The sequence below is a fragment of the Homalodisca vitripennis genome, chromosome 4 (genome assembly GCF_021130785.1).
Source record: "Homalodisca vitripennis isolate AUS2020 chromosome 4, UT_GWSS_2.1, whole genome shotgun sequence".
NCBI classification, from domain to species: Eukaryota; Metazoa; Arthropoda; class Insecta; order Hemiptera; family Cicadellidae; genus Homalodisca; species Homalodisca vitripennis.
In genome coordinates, this window is record NC_060210.1 from 148,686,427 (window position 1) to 148,707,449 (window position 21,023).

General features: G+C 30.8%; 1 protein-coding gene across 2 annotated transcripts in view; it reads right to left on the reverse strand.

Annotated features, from left to right (window-relative positions):
- LOC124360303 (zinc finger MYND domain-containing protein 11-like) overlaps positions 1-21,023 on the reverse strand; it is a 61,579-nt gene that overhangs the window by 21,865 nt on the left and 18,691 nt on the right. For both annotated transcript variants that reach the window (XM_046813808.1, XM_046813809.1), the window contains 7 exons: positions 9,421-9,572; positions 8,860-8,984; positions 8,518-8,679; positions 6,095-6,184; positions 4,852-5,018; positions 2,350-2,465; positions 2,062-2,258 (listed from right to left, as the gene is read on the reverse strand). In XM_046813808.1, the coding sequence (XP_046669764.1) occupies positions 2,062-2,258; positions 2,350-2,465; positions 4,852-5,018; positions 6,095-6,184; positions 8,518-8,679; positions 8,860-8,984; positions 9,421-9,572 (1,009 nt within the window). The remainder of the gene's footprint in view (positions 1-2,061; positions 2,259-2,349; positions 2,466-4,851; positions 5,019-6,094; positions 6,185-8,517; positions 8,680-8,859; positions 8,985-9,420; positions 9,573-21,023) is intronic.

The following is a 21,023-nucleotide window of genomic DNA, read 5'->3' on the forward strand; positions in this document are numbered from 1 at the left end:
ATCAATAGAATTGAAAACTTAGCAGGTAAAGTTTGTACAGTAATGGCAGAATTGAAAGAGATTTAGTTGATAAATTTTATCTAGTAAATGTATATGTCAGTGCTTGGTTATTTTGACAATATAGCTCTAAGTGAACACAGTAGAAGTAAGTGAGAATGGCAGTGAATCAAACAGCAGTGAACCTGCAATTAAACAACAGACAGCCTAGCACCACCACTCTCTCTGGTCTTGTAAAGAAACAAGTACGGAAATCAGAAATTCTTTATTGATCATCTTTAAGACTAAAAGTAGCGTCAATTAATGAAAATTTACGTAGTTATGAATATAAAAGTTTGTGTTGGTCTTGGTTACGTTGCCTGTCTCCACAGGTAAAATTCTTCCACTGAGAAGATAGTTCTTTGCAAGAGCTAGTTCTTTATTGCTGCCTTCATTTTCAAGTGACTGTCTCGATTTTTCTTGATTTCTCCTAGCAGAGCATTAAAGAGTTTCTTTCTGAAATATGTTGATTGATATAATAGGTCAGGCATATTGTCTGCTTACTCGCATGACGGCATATAAAAATGCACAGACACACCTCAGAAAAACTGTATTAATACACCAACTAACACTTGGCATACACAACACACACAACCGTGTTGATTTAATTTTCACTTCACTGCAAACTTAATTGTATTTTAATGCAACCTGTGCCGGTTTTCAATTCTATACATCATAAAAGTGGGTTTCGAACATATTTGTTATCAATTAGTAAAATCAAGTAATTTGAGAATTGTGGAATGTCAATCTAACATATGCTGTAAATAAATAAATCATTTGATATGTCAATATTGTTAACTTCTTTTCAGACATAAATTTATATATCTTAATTAATTTATATTCCATTTATTCTGAACTGAGTAAAGAACTAAAAAAATACAGGAAGTCAAATGGGTACTCTGGTATCATGGTACTCAAGCCAGTAACACAGTGGCAGGTAAAACTTTCTTTATGTCAAACCTACACAATGAATCATTTCTACGAGCAAAAATAGTCTTCTTTATTATATAAATATATATATATATATATACAAATTTATCATTAAATATATATCATCTGTCTGTTTCTATGGTCCCAGTAGACACGAAAGGAAACAGAAGTCTTGAGCTAAGGCAGGTTTTTGTCATATAAGGTTATTGTCGTCTGGTAGATGGTACAGTCAAATATTATTATTTATCACACGCTTTTGGAATAGTCCTCATATAAAATAAGGCATTCTTTCACACAGTAAACTGGTGATAAAATATTGTCTTTTTGGCACAGAAATATAGAAACACTAATATTTAAGAGTTTGTTAGAACAATCTAACTCTCAATTTTAAAAGACATCTTCCAAAGAAAATCTGAAATAAGAAGAACTGAGGGAAATATCTACAGCATTTTACTAAACCAATCTGGTTCAGATTATCTGAAAGTATGATACTATGCATCAGCATTGTGTAAGGACATATTTTGTGTAAAACAGTTATTTCTACAATCCTATCTGTTTAAATTCAAGTCCAATATACCACAATAGATATCTATGGTGATAGATTTCGATATTATAGAGATGACTTAAAAATCTACATGATTTTTTATTGCAACTGTTCATTACAATCTGGTTAAACAACTTTCTATCAACCAACATCAATTTGTGAATGTTAAGTTTAGCTCCAGTTTACCTTCCGCTTAGTGCACATTATGTGTAGAAAACTCGGTTGATCCGTCATGCTTTGGGATTATGTCTAAAACATCGTAATGCACTTACCTGATGAGACAATGAGAACACCTCTTCACCTAGATTACATTCAATTTTGTAATCTATGTGTCTCTGATGTTGAAACCATGCAAAGAGTTTGATTTGAACTTCTTTGTAACCAACTGTTTTTAATTTCTTCAGACTGCAGGAATCAAGTCTGTGACAGTGTCAGACTTCAGATGTTACATTAAGCAGAAAATGAAACTAGAGCTAAACTCAAGATTCACATCAATTTGTCTTATATACTTAGTTGTATTTTTATTTATTTAAAATAAAATACTAGATTACCTTGGCCGGCCAATAAGGATATCCTTTTTGCTTAGCATAAACCAACATATGAGGAGGGCGGCAGGGTTTGCAGAACCAATGCTTGTTGTTCTTCCCGTACGAGACCTTGTAACAGTCACGACACTGACGAATCTCCTGTAGATCACATGTGCAATAACGCAACATCAGACGAGCATGATCAGCTACGGTGCTATGAACTGCACAACAAATTTGTATCCATCATTATATTAATAATCAACCGTCTCACGTTTGTCACAAAACATTAAGTATAAAAACAGTGACACATACCTCCATGGTATATGACAACATTGTGAACTATTGTCTGAGCATCAGCTTTGAACTCTTCCAGGTGCTCATATTTTCCCGCCTGAGCCTTTGCTTCCATCATTTGTAAGTCCATTGGTCTGAAAATAAAATATATTCAGGTATCCATGGAAGGTAATTCCCCTGTTAAATTCTGGTGGATTACTTTTAAACATGTTTACTTTTTAGTATAACAATGGAACAAAATGAATCCCTAATAATACATAATTTCCTGATTCAGAACCCGAATGAGAAAGAATGAAGAACCAGTTAAGAAAAAATAGTAAATATAACTTGGAAACAAAAAGGTAACAGGATGAATCCATAAATTTGGAGTTAATTACTATGTATTAGACAGGTCATTGAATTCTTTTCTTGTGGGCATTCAAATTTTAGTTAGGATTGGTGCTTGGAAAGTAGAATTTAAATTCTGTAACTGGGAATTTTATAACAAACGGAGTGTCCATAAATTACTCTATAAAACTTCACCATACAATTAGCAGATCAAAATAAATTGAAAATGTCATATAAACTATAGTCCTATCTTGCATAATTTATTATCTATCTGCGTGTTTGCATTGTTAGAAAACATTGTATCTTGCAATCAAATTAAGGTATTAAATTTGAAATTTTCAGCCTGATTAAGCTTTTGAAAAAGTTTTAGAAAATATCATTTCAGGTTTCAAAATGGTGGGCATACATCATTTTCAAACCGTAATAATTTAAGTACAAGAGATTTTATGAATACTTAAAAAAAGTAAATCTGGATTACTTTTAGATGAATATTATAATAGATATATAATTACTCACCTTTCAATCCTTGTTTTAGTGTTGCTATATTGGTTTTGATTTAAATTAATCATTTTGTCACAAGGCATATAGAAGACTTGTGTTATATTCCATACCCATTATAAAACATCCAAAGCATTAAAGAGCAATTTAACTTTAAGTTATAAAGCTTTTTATCATATTGCAAGATCTTATTATATTATGAAACTGATAAACCTGTTGTAAGGTGTTTAAATTTTAATCTATTAAAATGTCTTTAGGCTCAGGGAAGACTTATTATTATTAATTCTTTAGTTCATAGCACTCCCCATTTTTTATAAAACATTAAATATATTTAATATAATATATTTTATTTCGTCTTTATTATATAAAGTCAGTATTACACAATGTGTTTACAGATTGTTTTTCTATTTGGAGAAATACAAATCCAAGAAAGCCAAGAGATATAAAATTTGATGCAGATTTTTTAAACATAAAAATTAATTTGATACAGATAACTATTCTGAAGTTATGTACAACAATAGTAAAAAAGTGTTTCTAATATCAAAATTGTTTATAATTATAATTATTAATAATAATTATATTATTAGGTATATAATAATTTAACCCTTACAGTGCCAGAGTCTCATGAAGATTGTAATGTAGTTGACATTATCACATTTAGATAGTGTCAAGTAGCGAGAGATGTTGACACTCAAGGTGTTAAGAACCATAATATAAACTATTAAGGCGTGCACATAGGCTTGAAATGAATGTGAAAGTAAATAATAATTACTAAAAAAAACCCACAACGTGCAAGGAAATAAAAGATACGAGTAATGACAAAACAGCAAGATCTGGCTGCTAACGTCACAGAATAGTTGTTAATATAATTAAAAAGAAAATTACAGAACATTTTGGAACAAAATCTGATGATATCTAAATGACACAATGAGACTTTATACAACACATTAAAAATGAGAATGAGATTGAGAGAACTCAAACAGATAATGTGCTTAGTAACAAAATCAGATTTATATTAATGAACTGACAGTTATTTTTTTCTAATAACAAACAAGGATTAAGCTTAACATTGTTGTTCATTTTTTTTTAATTACTAAAAAGCCTTGGCAAATGATAAAGTAAACTATTTTATGAGAATGGTTCAATCGAATGGTTCGGTGGAATGGAATTATCCACCCCCTCCCTCCTTAATCCATTATTCCTGCGTCACTGCCTGTTTACATTCAGTAGTCTACTTAACTATGGATAAAAAGTTCTTGTTTACATTTAAACAACTATCGTAAAGCACCTAATAAATACACAGAAGAATAAATAATAAATACACAGAAAGAACTAATAAATACACAGACATCAATACTACTTATAGTACATAATTTTGGTGGACGTACTCATTTTAATTTTTCTAAATGATTTTCCATTTATATCAGAGAATAATAACAATAAATGAATCACTTCATATGTGTCAGTTTATATATATATATATATATATAGGCCTATAAGTTTCATTGTTATAATCTATGTATAAGATAAACTTCACATTCATACAAATACATCCTCAAACGTGTATGGGATTAAAACTGAGTAGACATGAACAAGACTGAATAGCTTTTTGTTATGTGCAAAATGAACTTTAACTGATCTTTGAGAATGAAATATTCTTAACAAATAAATTAATCTTTCTGTATAAAATCTTACCTGTATAGTAAATAATTCTGACGCCATGTATCTTTGTCATCGTTCACCCACTTGATGACACTAGGCAGTTCAGAACTTGGCCTGCGTATGCTGCCTTGTCTATCGTATATAAATGGTGTACCTGATGCATTACACAGCACATGACGCTCCGTGAGAGACATCGGTAGCTATAAACCACATGCAATTTCCAATCACTTTTAAAACATCATATGAATTAAACTAAACGTTTTATGGTATTCTTAGATAGAATTAACTAGCTAAACTTACATAAATGTACTATATTATATTCTAAACCACACAGGACACAATACCTCACTAATATAAGAGAATGAGCATTTTCCTGCAGAGTGAAAACTTGAAATTTAGACAAAGAAGATTTTAAATCTGGATTGAATTCACTGAACATTTTCCTACTTGGCCCACTTCTTGATTTTATAGGCACTTTGTCCCATAAGAATGTCCAATGAAAAGTGAATGGAGGATGTTTTAATGGATATATTTAACTAAATATTTTTACATATTTACTGAGTAAAATAATAACAATACTTATTTCTATATTCTATAATCAATGTATGTCAAAATGTACAGATTGAAATCTTTGTTAAATAAATCTTTCCCTAATACTATATTTTTGCTATCTGTAATACTCCTCTACTTAAAATATATTGGTTGAATACAATTTTTTTTTTTTTAATTTTTATCCATACATAAGTATTTTCTTAACAAGATACAAGCATTAACACCTTTACTGCTTGTCTACACTGAGTGAGACAAACTACTCTCAAAGTGCTTCTTCATCATAAGGCTTCTGTTGCAGTCAACATGTTAAGGTATTCAAATTAATATACCTTTAAAGACTACTAAACAAATTTATTTTGTATAAATAATGGCTTTCTTGTTTTTTCTACATATTAGTTCGATTAAATGTAAACTTTTTTAAGAAACTGAGAGAGTTGTGCTGCCCTGTCCTGTTAGTGCAAATGACTAAACAGTAATATCATTACTAAGAATTGAGTGAATTTAGATTTGGTAAATTAAATCAAAGATATCAGTTGTTTAACCTGGTCTGGCTAGTAAAACAGACATAACCTTGAAAATGTACAAAAATTAATGTTACCTATATTATACATTGTTTAATTTTTAAAACCCACTTGCTTAAAACCAACTAATTTAGACTCCTAAATATCAAAGATTATGTTTTTATAGTTTTCTGAATAAAGTTTACTTACTGAAAACAACTTACCCTTAACTTCAATCTCTTTAAAGTAAGCCTAAGCAATCTATTCAGTTGACTTTTCTTGATCTCAAAATTATCCTCTTTGGCGTTGATCATCTGTAACAAGAATATTTGTTTAAACCTTTAGGTACTAACATCCGCATATTCGGACGTGTAAAGAAACGCAGAGAAATACAAACATCCTGTTATGCAGAAATGGTTGAAACTGTTGAAAAAATACTAACGTCCGGATTTCAGAACATTGCAAATATTATTTTAGTATATTTTATTTTTCAAATTAATTCATTGTATTTACTATACATTTCTACTATAAACATATACTACATAAAGGGTGATTCAGCTAACAGTTTACAATTTTAAGTTAGCAGCACTGTTCTCTTATGAAAAAGGAATAGCTGTTGTTTTGCAATTGGCCATTTTTGTTTAATAACATTTGCTGGATTAGAGCGTTATTTGTTGAAGAACGTGTTTTAATTGTAATAACCTCTTTCAATAGTGGCAAGGAGTTTATTAACACGATTCGAGCACAGCAAAATGATTGTGGTAACTATAACCGTTCATTTTGTGCGGCAATTAAAATTAAACTGATTGACAAATTTAATGAACGGGTTTAGTCTTAGATGTTCACAGAGCAGTAGGTCCTTGGGGTGGTAGATCAGTGACAAGTATTGCCACAACAAGCACAAGTGTTTGAGAAAATCCACCAACCTCAATTCATCATTGTCCACAGCAATTAGCCATTTCCTACGATACAATGCAGCACATTTTGACTAAGCAAAACTATTCTATTCTATTCAGTCACTTTTTATTATCTCTAAATTTTTCCCTTTGATGTTAATCATATGCAACAGTAAAAACATTCTTTATTGCCTTAAAGTTTTCTTTACTTACATACATTTATGATTTTTATGACCCACATCTGTGTGACTAGACTTATTGGAAAGGTTTATATCCAATACATTTATTAATGAATTGTTAGTAATTAATTTACCCGATCAATTTCATCTCTCATACAGATATTCTGTCACAGAAACCAACAGGAATTTTGGTGACCTATTTAGAACTGGGTTTATAAAGAATATGCTGTCTAATAGACAACATAAAAAGTGGATCTATATTTTACTGTGTATGTCATCAATAGTGTGTGTAACAGAGATAGAGATATTGTTTAAAATCAAAGTGCTTTGTGATTTGCTATACAATTACTTCACAATAATGTGTTTTGTATGTTTTTGTGTAATATCATGGTAAATAATATTTTAATAGTTTTCAACTCTTTGTTTGAAAAAAGTTTGAAACTGTAGTATCTAGTTTTTATTTGGGTTGTAAAGAATTCATTACAATCTATATTATGTTATGGTGGTTATGACAGCTATTAAGTGTTTTATGTACTGTAGTTATTTTTTAACAATTGAATTAAGGAATTATGTTTATGTAGTGTGTTCAGGAAAAAGAATGATTTTGTAAAAGCTTGTAAAAGTAGTGTTTGATTTGGAAAAAGTATCATAGGTGGGTATATTTTTGTATTAAATAGGTCCCTTGTAGGAGAGTTAAAGACCATACTGGGTTAGAAGTGTTTTTCATCAGCATAGATTACTTCTTCAATGCCACAAAACGATCAAAATTAGATAAAACCTTAAGCCTATGGTTTTGACAAATTTTAGCTCTGATTCTTTCTGATTAAATTAAACCTTAATCATTTAACTGAGGAGAATCAGTAAAATTGATGGCCATGAGATCAAGCTAAGTGAGAGCACTGAGTCTGAGTTGGCAGATCCGGATCATGTGTTGAGATGAACAATTTTTGTCATTACTACCCATGTTGTGCTGTTCCAAGTCCCCTTGACGCTTCTTAAGTTTCTGAGAGAGATTACTCTAGATAGAATGAGCAAAAGTATAGATTTCCCTGAACAAATTTGAGTTTTAACTAAAGTAAAATTTATTTAATGTTAAATGATTTAAAAACATATTTAGTGTAGAAAAAATTAAAAAACTGTTAGTTGGATTCATTTTGATTAAAGCCCTCATCTGAAAAAGAAATACACACAATAATATGGTGTAATTCATCTATGAAGATATAAGCTGCATTCACTTTTTCAATTAAACTATAATTAAAACACATTTGTACAAAATTCCTGAAATAATCCAAATTTATATTGACTTATTACTAAATACCAAATTGTAAAACTTAAAACAAACACCACCATGGAAATTTGCTATAAGAATCCAATAATTATTATTCCTTTATATCTATTTTTCCATATTACATAGTTTATAATTATACATATGTTTAGAATTAGGCTAAATAGAACCACGTGCCTTATTCATATCACCTGTTTAATTTCAATTTATTTTGTTTTCGTTAAATTTAATACTAATGGTTCCTAAAATGTTCACAAGGAATGTTTAAATTCTTGTTTATGGCCCACCTTACACACGTTGCAGACAAACTTGTGCTTGACATCCGTCTCCGGCAACTCCTCCTTGGCAATACAAGCGAGGTGGTACACCCGGTGACAGGTATTACAAGAGATCACGTCTCCACCTCGGTGACACTCGAAGCAGTACCAGTCATGGCTATCCTTCTCCACCTACCACAGCCATCATCAGTGTTTAGTGTTCAATTTGCTTATACCTCTCATACAGAAGGCAACTAACTGTCTATATAACACTGATAAAACGCACTACTACTTTAAAAATACAAAACAATTTACCATATCTTTAAATTTTAAATATACAATAACAAAAAATATTATCTATAATTCCATTACCTCATCACCAGGTAATTTGTAGCTTTCAGTCTCAACACCAATTTTGGATCCCTTAAAACCGACATGTTTTGTCATTTGCAATAAACCATCTCTGACACAGTAGTTCAACTGACGAGTGACTTCCTCTGAAAATTTTAGGTAAGTTAGTAATTTTGCAGTACTTAAATACATAATTGAAATTAATATAAGCCAATACATAACCTTAGTACTGTTGTCGGACACTTCACCAATAAGTAAACATTTTAAAACTGATATTGTAACAGAGTAAAGATTATGTTAAATCAAGAATCTTATTCTCCTACCATAGATCTTACTGTAAAAAAGATTATTACCACAATAAACTACACTGCATCTTTATGTTCATGATAGATGACAACACACGACAACTAGCGACTGCTGTTTACTAATGACTGCCAAAAAAAGGTAAACCCATATTGAATATAATTTGAGAACATTTATTTTATACAAATACACTCATAAAATTAATCTTTATTGAAAACTTTGTCACATATAGAGCTAATAAAGAAATAATTATAAACCACTAGTAGAGGAACATCTTACCTAGACCAACATTATGAACTTTATTCATGTACTTGGAAATTCGGTCTATGTCTGCAACCTGTCGTTGATATTTAATGGTCTTGATTGCATCCCAGAGTTGCTGTGTCATCTGCGGACAAGACACTCTCCGACGGGACATTGCGTAGAACAACCTGTAAACACATTTTTATAATGTAAAGTGTGTCTTACAGGCAAAATGTAGAACACTTTAATTTTGCTAAATAGCTCTATTTATATTTTGTTTCAATATGTCTTTCCACAATGTTCAGTTTTAGAGATAATAACATAAAATTGAATTTTTTACACAATAAAACAAATAATTGTACAAATATAACGAGACAGTTCATATTTTAAATATATAGCTTGATAGTTTCTTTGATAAACCATTTTTAACACATGCTAAACAAATTATGTCGGTTCTTTGTCTTCTTTGCTGGCGGTGGCTTTGACATATAAGCCAAAGTCAGCAGACGGCATTAGAGACCAATAATATTATAGGTCTCTGATAGTACTTTTACTCCTTTTTAAGTGGTCTGTGAGAAATTGAGAAAAATTATAAATTTAGGTATAGGTGAAACTGCATATATTTTTGAATACTTTTATGAGACAAGATACAAAAAAAACAAAAGTTTAGAAAGCTTTAAAATTAGGCAAATACAACCATAGACCTCACTAGAAGGATAATGTAGAAGGCTGATCGAATGATTAAAAGACGGACCAGTAACCCACACTCTATCTTGAATTGGTACATGTTAAGTTATATTAATAGAAAGACACTATCGCTGCTGTCTACAAATTGCAAGGTAGTAACATAAAACAATAATTTTGCGGGTTGCAATATCAACATTTACAGACATTATTAGCAAGAGAGGTTAAACTATGTAAGTTTATTTCATCTTTTACAATTATAGTTAATAGATTAAACAACTGACAAGTAAAAATACAGAATGTATCATTTTCTCAGGTGAAGTTAGGGGCTAAGAAGCCCTTTCTAACACATAACGGTGCCAACGGCTTAAATGTGACTTCCGAGCCACACCACCAATGGCGGGTTAAGTAGGCTGCTTGCAAGGACAGAATTACTCAGCGGTCACCCATTTAAGCAGCAGCCATACTCGACAGTGCTGATTCAGTTATCATGCACTTAACCCTGGAAGAACTGACAAACTTATAATTTACAACTCATTTTTCCCACCGTGAGTACGGACCGTTGCATATTACAACTTGGGTGTTATTGTGGAATAAATAGTTTTGTAACTCTTAATTGCTATTGTTAATGGTCATGGGTCATTATGCAATAATAAATGCCTTGTATAAAATAAAAAATCTTATCAATAGGGTTGTGTTTAGTAGTAAACATAAAAAAAAAATGCAAAATGGGTGTTTTGGGTCTGGTACAAATATACGAAAATCACTGATCCTGTCAGCTTCTACCCAAGCCAACCACTATTAAATTAAGGTGAGAGGCCTCCCACCGGCTTTACAACAGACCAGTGAGTTTCATAAGTGTACATCAAAGCATAAAACTCCCTAACGTCAGGCTAGGGAATCAAACCTGCAACTCCAAGGCTAACTCCCGCGTTTAAGAGTAGCGCCTTCCTGACTTGCTGTCTTGAATGTGCAGATAGCTCGCTTAAGATACCCACTGTTGCTGTTCTCAAGTCAACTGGATTCCATAACAGTTCTAGGGTTTTGCCACTGGCAAACTGATATTCATACTGATAGACAAAACCGCTTATAACAAACTAAATATTTTATATCTCTATATCACCTAATATTTCTACAACAACTAAATTCTTTTCTTACATACTCTGTTCATGAAATAAGTTTTTAGTATTCCATCTCAAATAATATATACTACTTTTTTACATGATTGTCCAATTATTATATTTTGCATATCAATGACTTCATATCATCACGACTTTGGGAATTATATGTAGTTAACAGTATGCAAGCTAAATTTCAGGCTCTAAATTTATATGCAGTTTAATTTTTATAATTTGAATGATTAAACCATAGTGCTCAACACCTTTGTACATATATGAATTTCAAAGGAAGAATATTCAATATAAAAAAGTTACAGGAATAAAGCAAATTGTAAAACATTACAATATAAGTAAAAGATCATAAAATCAAATATATAAATTTAAATTTGCAATTTAGAAACAATAAAGGACATCCCTCAATATAACAGTCATTGATTTTGTGAAAAACAAAATCTGTACCTAATAACCTGATTGTATGGTGATAGTAAAATTAGAGAGTATACTAGTGGAAAGTAGGAACCTTTCCAAATGTTGTAGTTGCCAAACCAAAAACATGAAAGTCTATTCATCCAAACATACAAGAGACCTAATACTTTCAAATATGCTTCGATGGAGCTGTATATCCCATCTAGCAATAAATACATTCCTTGATTGGTTTTTTTTTATATTAGGACAGCTCTCAAAAAAACAATTTATGGCAACAATTAATTTTTTAACTATCAAAAATCTCCATTGAACGCTCTTTAAACAATAATGAACTATCACTTGAGTGGCTGGAAAAATTTCATTTCTGTCTGTCTGTATGATATCTTAAAAAAAAAGTGACCTATACACATGAAATTGTGCATAAAGCATTATTTTTAAATGGGCAACATCGAGTTCAATGTTAAATAAATGAATTTGTAAACAAACCGAGTTTAATCATACAACATTTTAATATGTGACATAGAATGTGTGTGGCTAGTCTTCAAATTTTGCAAAGGGCCTCAGCATCTGTTACACAAAACATAGTATATTCAACTTCTACCTTATAATCAAACAACAGTAATAAATGCAGAATGCAGAGTTCTCATGATAATACAACATAATTATTTTGTATCTTTATCTACTGAAATCATCAATATATCCATTAGAAACAAATGCCAAAAATAAACTATTAAAGACTTTCACTATCTTACAACTCATTGTTAATTCAATATTTTAATTATTGTTATTTTTACAAATATATTTATATCATCTCTGTAAAGTATATGCTTGGCACTGTTACACTATATGGTTGTAAGCTGACAATGTTTCTTAATGTTTGCATTTAGTAATGATTACAACTATAATTAATTGACTTACTTTTATTTTGTAAGTTGTGCAAATATATTGTAACAGTTTGAAATAACTTTAATGGAAGTTTTAATAAATTAAAACATTACAAATATGGAGGCTGAATACAGTTTATTCAGGTTATTCTTATTAAAAAGTCATTTTATATAAATAATTTAGTTATTTTATAATCCTGTACACAGATAAAAAAAATATTATCTTTATTACTTATAATTTATCTTGATGGGTTATTATTAATATTTTTATAATTTACTGAAAGTCAATGATATTTGAAAAATTAAAAATTTACAGGTTTTTTAAAACTTTATAATTTTTTATCAAAATGGGCTGAAATTTTTCAGAGAGCTACATTTAAAGCAAGTCATTAAAAAAATAACACAAAGGCAAAATGAAACATTTTCACTTTGTAAACAAAACAAATATTGTCTCACATATTATCAGTCCATAATAAAACAGCGAAAATACAATTAAGCAGTTAAAAACATCTGAGCCACAATACCTTGTTTAATTTCAAATATTAGTAAATGTAGATTTAGTATACATTGTGCCTTTTAAATTTTAATTTGTAAACTAAATAAATCAAGTTATCCATTAATCAAACAACATTAATTTTTAAATGTGGTAAAAATTGTTACAAATATATATATATAAAGGATATGAATAGTGTCCAGTAGTTGAAACCCTTGATCACTCATGTGCCACTTACCCTTAATTATTCAATAACATAAAAAGTATGTATTTTTCTACGTTTACCGTAATGCAAATATAGGTGAGATAAGTGTATGAGGGTATAGGGGTATTAATCAGCCCACATAACTAACGCGATGCAGAGAGTGACCATATGGAACAGTTTGTGTCCACTGTTATACCTGTGATGTTTGTGTCACTGTCAACTGTTCACAAGTAATGCATATTATTAATGTTATATTATCATACTTATTTAAGTCAGGCAATATTGTTGCTCTTGTAGACATTACGTTTGTTTATATTATGTTGAGATGTTATCAATATTTTTAAAACACACTGAACTTTTCATCAAATCTACAGTAGTTTAATTAATAGTTTGCCTGTATATTTTTCCACTACAGTACTGCATTAAATAACAAGCTTATGTTTGATAAAAATAACATGGAGCTTGATATATATATTGCCATTTCACCTACATCAATTGTATCTGGTTTAGCAACAATTATGTTTCTACTAATTTATAACAGGAAAGAGAAAGCTTGTGGTCTATTTGTTGTTGCTTTTTCTGATGCAGTTATGAGTTTGCTTTCTGCAGCAGCAATGTTCATGAAAATGCTGAGAACAACTAGTACTTGCGATTCAATGAATATTATAATACAATACAGTACTATAATTTTACCTTTTATAAATGGTTTAATGTCAATGGTGTCATGGAATTATCAATGCTGGTACAAATTTAAAGCTGCCAAGAACATAAGAGTAAAATACAAGAAAAGGTTCTTGAGTGTAATGCCTCAATATTTAGTTCCAAGCTTACTTCTCATATATCTGTTATCGCTAACTCCACAGAAATATAAAACTGATCTGGGTGACAATAAATCTACTTGTTCACAAAGTGTAATGCTATCTTACAATTACAGAGAAAAATGTGAAAATTATAACAAATTTTATGATACAAACCAGTTACTGAACGAGTTCCTGAAAGATTTGAACAAATCGAGGACAGAACTACTTTTGTCTGAAAACCACTTGAACCTTTTAAATGACACAGAAGAAATTGTACAAAAGGTATATCAGTTGGTGAGGGATAAACTTACTGATATTGACAGTATCCGTGGTAGTGGTCTGAAAAGAATGCCAAGGAAAAGCAAACACCACTTTAGTAACTTTTCGACAAATGCACTAAATGCTGTTACTGACCCAACTTTTTCTTCACTAACAGATTCAAATATATATGAGATTAAACCAACTCAAACAAAACAAATGAACACCACAAATCAGGAAAATGAAAGTCCAGGTATTGAGTATATAGTGGAAGAACCATCCTGCCAGCAAAAATCCTGCTTAAAAATAACAAAATTTAATAATACCGATACAACAATCAGAAATAATACCCAAGACACAAAAACATTACCAACAGAATTAAAAAATTTAACACTGATTTCCTTATATTCTTATCTGAATTGGACTGAAAATTTATACGATACCCTAGATGAAGAATTTTTAAATATTACAACAGAACGCTTTCAGAATTTTAATGTATCACAGAGTATTCCAGTACACCAAAAGAATATAACTGGATTTTATACAGATATAATTACAAAAGGCAATGAAACTTTTATAATATCTATGACAGCAAACAACAGGGACTATGAGTGTTTTATGGCTTGCTCTATACCAAGCGAAGATGAGAAGATATTTTTGATGCTGCTATTGGTGATCTGTTATTTACTACCCACTTATGGCTCAATGATACTGTACAACAAGGCAGCTAACCAGGCAGTGTTACCAACCCTTGGACAAGACTCGCTGCTCAGGTCTACACGGTGGGGGATGGCACTACCTTTGCTACTCGTCTCACCTGGGTTCCTCAGCCTGTTTTTAGACACTATGCTGTGCACATCTAGCGTCGGTCGGTTAACTCCAATATTGAACATGACAATGCAGGTAAATATTTGATATAGTATATTATCAATATTAAAAACATACAATCAATTTTCTTTTTGTATATATTACTATATAAGTAATGTTTTCATCATTCCATAATATGTAAAATGTATATTTTACTTTATATCATACTAATTCAGTAACAGTCCATTTATCAATTATTTTGAGATGCCTTCAAAATTATTAATAGAGAGCTAATAAAAGTAATATTCTTGAAAAAAAATCATCATTGTTTTATGAGATTGATTTATGAGAATAAGAGGTCTGTTTACATGAAAGTTTTAACTTTCAAAGATTTAATAGTAACACCAGTACAACACCTGTCAAAAATATTTACTTACTTTCCCCAATCATCTAAATTTGTACATAAGTACCAACATAATTTTAAAAAATATTGACAATCGGACTCTCTAAACTCACGAAATATAAAAAATTCCCTTTACTTTTTGAACACACCTTGTATTGTATAGAAATGGTAAACTATGTCCATTACCACTTTTTACTTGCTGCAATAGAATTCTAGATTACAAACGTCATATAAATCTATATTTAAGTAAATAATATTTGATTTTGGACAATTTATTTACCATCTTGATATTTTGAAAAATTTGAACATACAGATCACAGTAAATTGTATAATAAATAGTATTTCAATTAACAATGTGCTCTGTATTAATTTGGGTATTTTTAAATTGTAGACATTTCCTTTGGTAAAGAACATATTCAATATCCTGGCACTCAAGTCCTATATTCGGAAGGAGAGAAGCAGCAAAGTCTACCCAATACCTCCAGAAGTCAGCACTAATGAAGCAATCACAGAAGTTGGTGAGAATATTGTCAACATCTAATTTAAAATACAACCTCATTAACATAATAAAAATGCATAAATAACACTGATATATTAGTTTATACCTCCCAGAAAAACCACATTCTCTAAAATAATTATGTTACTACACTTTCCTTTAGTCTTAAAAGAAGTGTTTCTTGTGTAATTTTATGCAGATCAACGGCTGTTAGGATAAAACTAGATTTGTTTATGTGAGTTTGAAGTAAAAATACTGAGAGCAGCAATTCATCATGAGGAAAACAATACACTGGCAAAGTAGAAATTACTATTTAAGCAGGTTCAGTAAAATTCATTATTACTTAATATGCTTACAACTTAAAGTGACATCACAACACCCAAACAAATATTATTTGCATAGTTTTCTAATGCTGGAAAAATTAAAATTAAATAGTACACATTATATGTGTTTGAAATGTAACGTAAGATGTTTGGTACAAGAAATAAAATAGTAAGAAAAATTATTTTTATAGCTAAGTAGATTAACACCCATAATCTACTTTTCAAAATTAATAGTTGACACCATTGTTGGTTTTTTTTTATAGTGAATAACTAGCTCTTAAATTTTTTTCACAAAATCTATCATAAGTGAAGACCAATTAACCAATTTCATTTTATAACATCATCACCGTATTCAGTCTTGACCTAGCAAGGGCCAAAAATGACTTCATGAACAGAGACAGGTCACAGTCAGAAGATAAAGGATTAGGTTTTGTACATTGGATGCTGGGACTGCTCACAGCAATATTTGATCTTGGTGATATTTGCAATGCGTGGATGGATATCATATAAAACATAATATATCCCATGTTTCAGCAATCACTTCTACAACCATACCATAATGATCACATTTTAATTGTACATCTCACATATTTTAAGATGAATGCTAGTTGACAAACAAATCAAATCCAATCAGATGTTTCTCTAATAGCATCCTTGTAGAACCAGAGGGACATGGAAGACAATGTACAATGGCAATCTGCAATTCCAACATACCTCAGAAGAAATTTAGTACAAAGTGAAATTTTTAATACAGAACTCCTTTTATTAACCAAAACCATTCTGAATGATGTTTTCAAACCATGCCTTTTATTAACCATTTGGACACATTACATCCGATTGGTCGGATTGCAGAAGTTCAGGCTAACACCGCCAAACAATTGATCAACCGTTTAGGAAATAATTATTTAAACTTTATTTACAAGCTTTACTTTTACTTCACACTTACTACAAAAAATTTCTTGTCAATCTTTTTTTTTTAAATAAATTTCTTATAAATTTTGTAATAAATATAAAAAGTAACCTCTTTATCAATTAAAAATTCTCCGATAATACAAACTTTTATGTACAGGTTTTATTTATATCTAAAGTGATTGTTTTATGTGAATTTCTCGTTTTGTAGTAATGATTGTATAGTTTACTAAATACATTATATACATAATGCAATTTTAATTTACACTAATCGATATGCAATCTAAAACCTATAAAATTAAAAATAAATTATTTAATTTACATAAAAACTAAGTGCAGTACAGAGCAAAAATGTAAAGCATTGTAAAAGTGTATAAATGGGCCTTGGTGGTTTTGGTTAGTACACAGTCTCTCGGGAACTGGCGTCCAAAGGGTTAAAGAATATTATAGCTTGATCAGATTTTTACAACTTTTTATGGATTACCACTGGTTTTATTTGATTATGTAGTATTGAATTAATCAAATCAAATTAATCAAATGAGCCCTAAATCTTGTAATTATATAGGATATTTATTGAACATGAGAAACTAATTATATATAGCTACAAAACATGACATATATCAAAATGTTTTTACTTCTTAAATGTATTTATATAATGTATAACGACAATTGGTGATTTAGTTAGTAATTAAACTGCACTTAAAACAGTTGAGATACAATTATTTATTCTTTGTATAATATTTAATAGTAACATAAATATACAGAGTTGCAAAATATTCTATATTGTGATATAACCTTAAGTTAAGTGTTACAATTAAGAATCAAATTAATTCTGCAGAATTTGTTATATTAAAACACAGTTTATTAGATTAGTTTAGTTTTAATCAGTACTAATTTCTAATCTAAAGTCAGTACTAATTTATCATACTATACTGTATTTATTAAATTAAAACTAACATTTTCAGCTCTATGAGTATTTAAAAATTGTAAGGTCAATATAGTTGAATAACATCTTTAAATTTACTTTTAAGAGTATGTCTATTAATTTAGAAGGGTTACAATCACAGAGTAATAAGGTATATAACAGAGTGCTTCGCGCCATACGGAAAATTGACTCGGCCAGTGCGGCGACGACAGGCGGTGGTGGCAGCTCGCGGACCTTCCTCGCTCGAGCCCTGTGTTGCCACTTCGTGCGCGCTCTGTACTGTAGTAGAGAAAGAATCTGAGGGTCGGTTTCGGCCCGGCACGTTACGTTACTGTTACAGAAGTCAGAAGTCTGCATGCTTTATTCATGAACTTTAAGTACAGAATTTGCGTCATAAATTAATAAAAAACAACATATACTATCAATAACAATAGTAAATAGAATGGTGAAAAATGTTTCTTCTAGAGGATCAAAATTCCTTGTGATTGTCGCCATCCGTAAAAAAAAACTCAGTCATGGAGTTAAAATGGGTGGTCAAGGAAGCCAGTTCTTCAGCAAGTGACGAAACTGTTGAATGCTTGCAGTCTTCAGCTTCTGAGGAAGGACATTCCCACATTCTGGCACCTGCATAGCTGGGTTTCTTCTCAGTCATTGTGCGATGGGTGGTGTGTAGGAAGGCTGTAATTGGCTGACTGTCTTGTGCTGTACTCATGAATCTGAGCTGCGGGTTTTCTTATGGGGCTTAATGATTTTAGATGTTGAGTATGTTACAACTTCCAAGATATACAGATTTACTACAGTCAGGATTTTTAGGTCTTTGTATTTGCTTCTGCAAGTTTCTCTTGACTGGAGATCTCCAAGTATTCTTATAGCACGTTTTTTGGAGCAAGAGCACTCGTTCTAGATTACCCCTTGTAGTGGTGCTCCCCATACTTCAATACCATAGCGTAAATGGGGCACGAACAGGCTGTAATAGGCCCCCCGATCTTGGCTGTAGTTTATCCACGGTCACAGATGTTTATTAATCCTGCGAATTACAAAAGGCTTACACTTAGCTTGTTGCACAGGAGATCCGATGTGGGGGGTCCAGGAGAGGCTTTCATCAATTGTTACTCCCAAGTATTTTGGCAACAGTAACTTCTTCAAGGTCAGGTAACTTGCCATACAGCCTCTCTGTGCTTGCCTAAAATAAGTTGCTTAGTTTTTGTCTCATTTACAACGAGGTCGTACTCCTATGGGCAATACTGAATTGCCATGTTAAGAGCAATATAAGAGGTCACTTCAAGATGAATATTTTGGATTATTGTTGCCCAAAAGCAATACAGTGTCATCTGCATACATTAGTGATCTGCAATAGTCTTTTAGATATCTTGGAAAGTCATTGGTAAATAAAATGAAAAGTACTGGACCCAGTACAGACCCTTGAGGTACTCCCCGTGTGATGCTTTTTGGTTCAGATTTGATTTGTTTGCATAATCAACCCCTTGCTATTATGCATAAGTTCAACCATTTGGCACCGCCCTGTCAGGTAACTGTGTGAAAAAAAAAACTCAGTTTTTTTTTATAGGCAGTAGTCCCTGTTACACCTATCGCACTAAGCTTAGCCATGAGGTGTTCGTGGGTGAGGCAATCGAAAGCCTTGCTATAAATCTAGTAGAATAGCAGTGGTGGTGTTGCCATCTTCAAGTTCATCAATAAGGAATTCTACCAGACAGATTAGGGCGAGGTGGTTGTTGACTTGCCTTTCAGAAATCCATGTTGCTGGGTTGTAAGGAGTTCATTTGTCGTTACAATGGTCTATGAGTCTGGTTAGTGTCAGTTTTTTCAATTATTTTAGAGAATGTTACGTTACGTTACTACTCAGCAAGCGTTTGCTTCCTGCCTGTTTTGTTCTGCAGTTATATGCACCTATTAAACTTGCTTTAAAACAAAACTAAAATTGCGCTAACTAAGTGAGTAGTAAATTCTAATTAATTTTATTAAAAACGGGAAATTACATACAGGAGCAGTAATGAAAGAACAAAACATAAAATTCAACAAAGAGATTTACAGTGTTTGATGTCAGTAACTGTGTTTTAGAACAATTATTTCACAAATAATAAAATGTCCTTCATAAAATTGTACATTCACAATACTATTTGTATTTCCTATAAAAATACAATGTTTTAGAATTATTGTCAGCAGATTTATCATGTATGCCCTTTTCACGAGAATACGATTATTTAATAAATAATGTATACATTAATGTTTAGTAAGCATTTAACAGTTTAAAAATGTGGTATTTTAAGTCATGTAAGACTATAAACATCTATTTAGAGGAAATTACGTAATTTCACCAACAAATAACTTAACATCAAATCGAACATAGTTAGAATAAAAAATACACAAAGGAATCCAAAGCAAGATGTAAATACAGCTATCAAATAACAAAATTTCAATAATAACAACGATTGCAACATTGAAAACAAAAAGAAATATAATACAATGTGATCTGTTAAATGTTACTTTTAAGATTCAGTGTCTACTTTAAACCGATGAATCGTTGCACAAATTTCTATTGATGGTCGATAAAAAAATAATATCCTATTATAGTAAACTTTAAAAAACAGCCAAATAAATTATTGTAAAACCAAATTGTGGAATCTGAGTAAAACATCAAAACAAGATTCAGGTGTAACAAAAATGCACTAAAACAGTTCAGAGTTCGCGTTACAGGTCTCAAAATATAAATATTAAATTTACTATAAAAATATGTTAGGAACCGCTCCACTTGCCAGGTATCCACCTTCTTTCCCTAGAACCCGGTTTTAAACGGTTTGACCGATGACTTAACAATTTAATTTAGAAGTGTAAATAAAGAAATGTTAATTTTCTGATATCAGCTCACTTTAAATAACTGTCCAGCTAT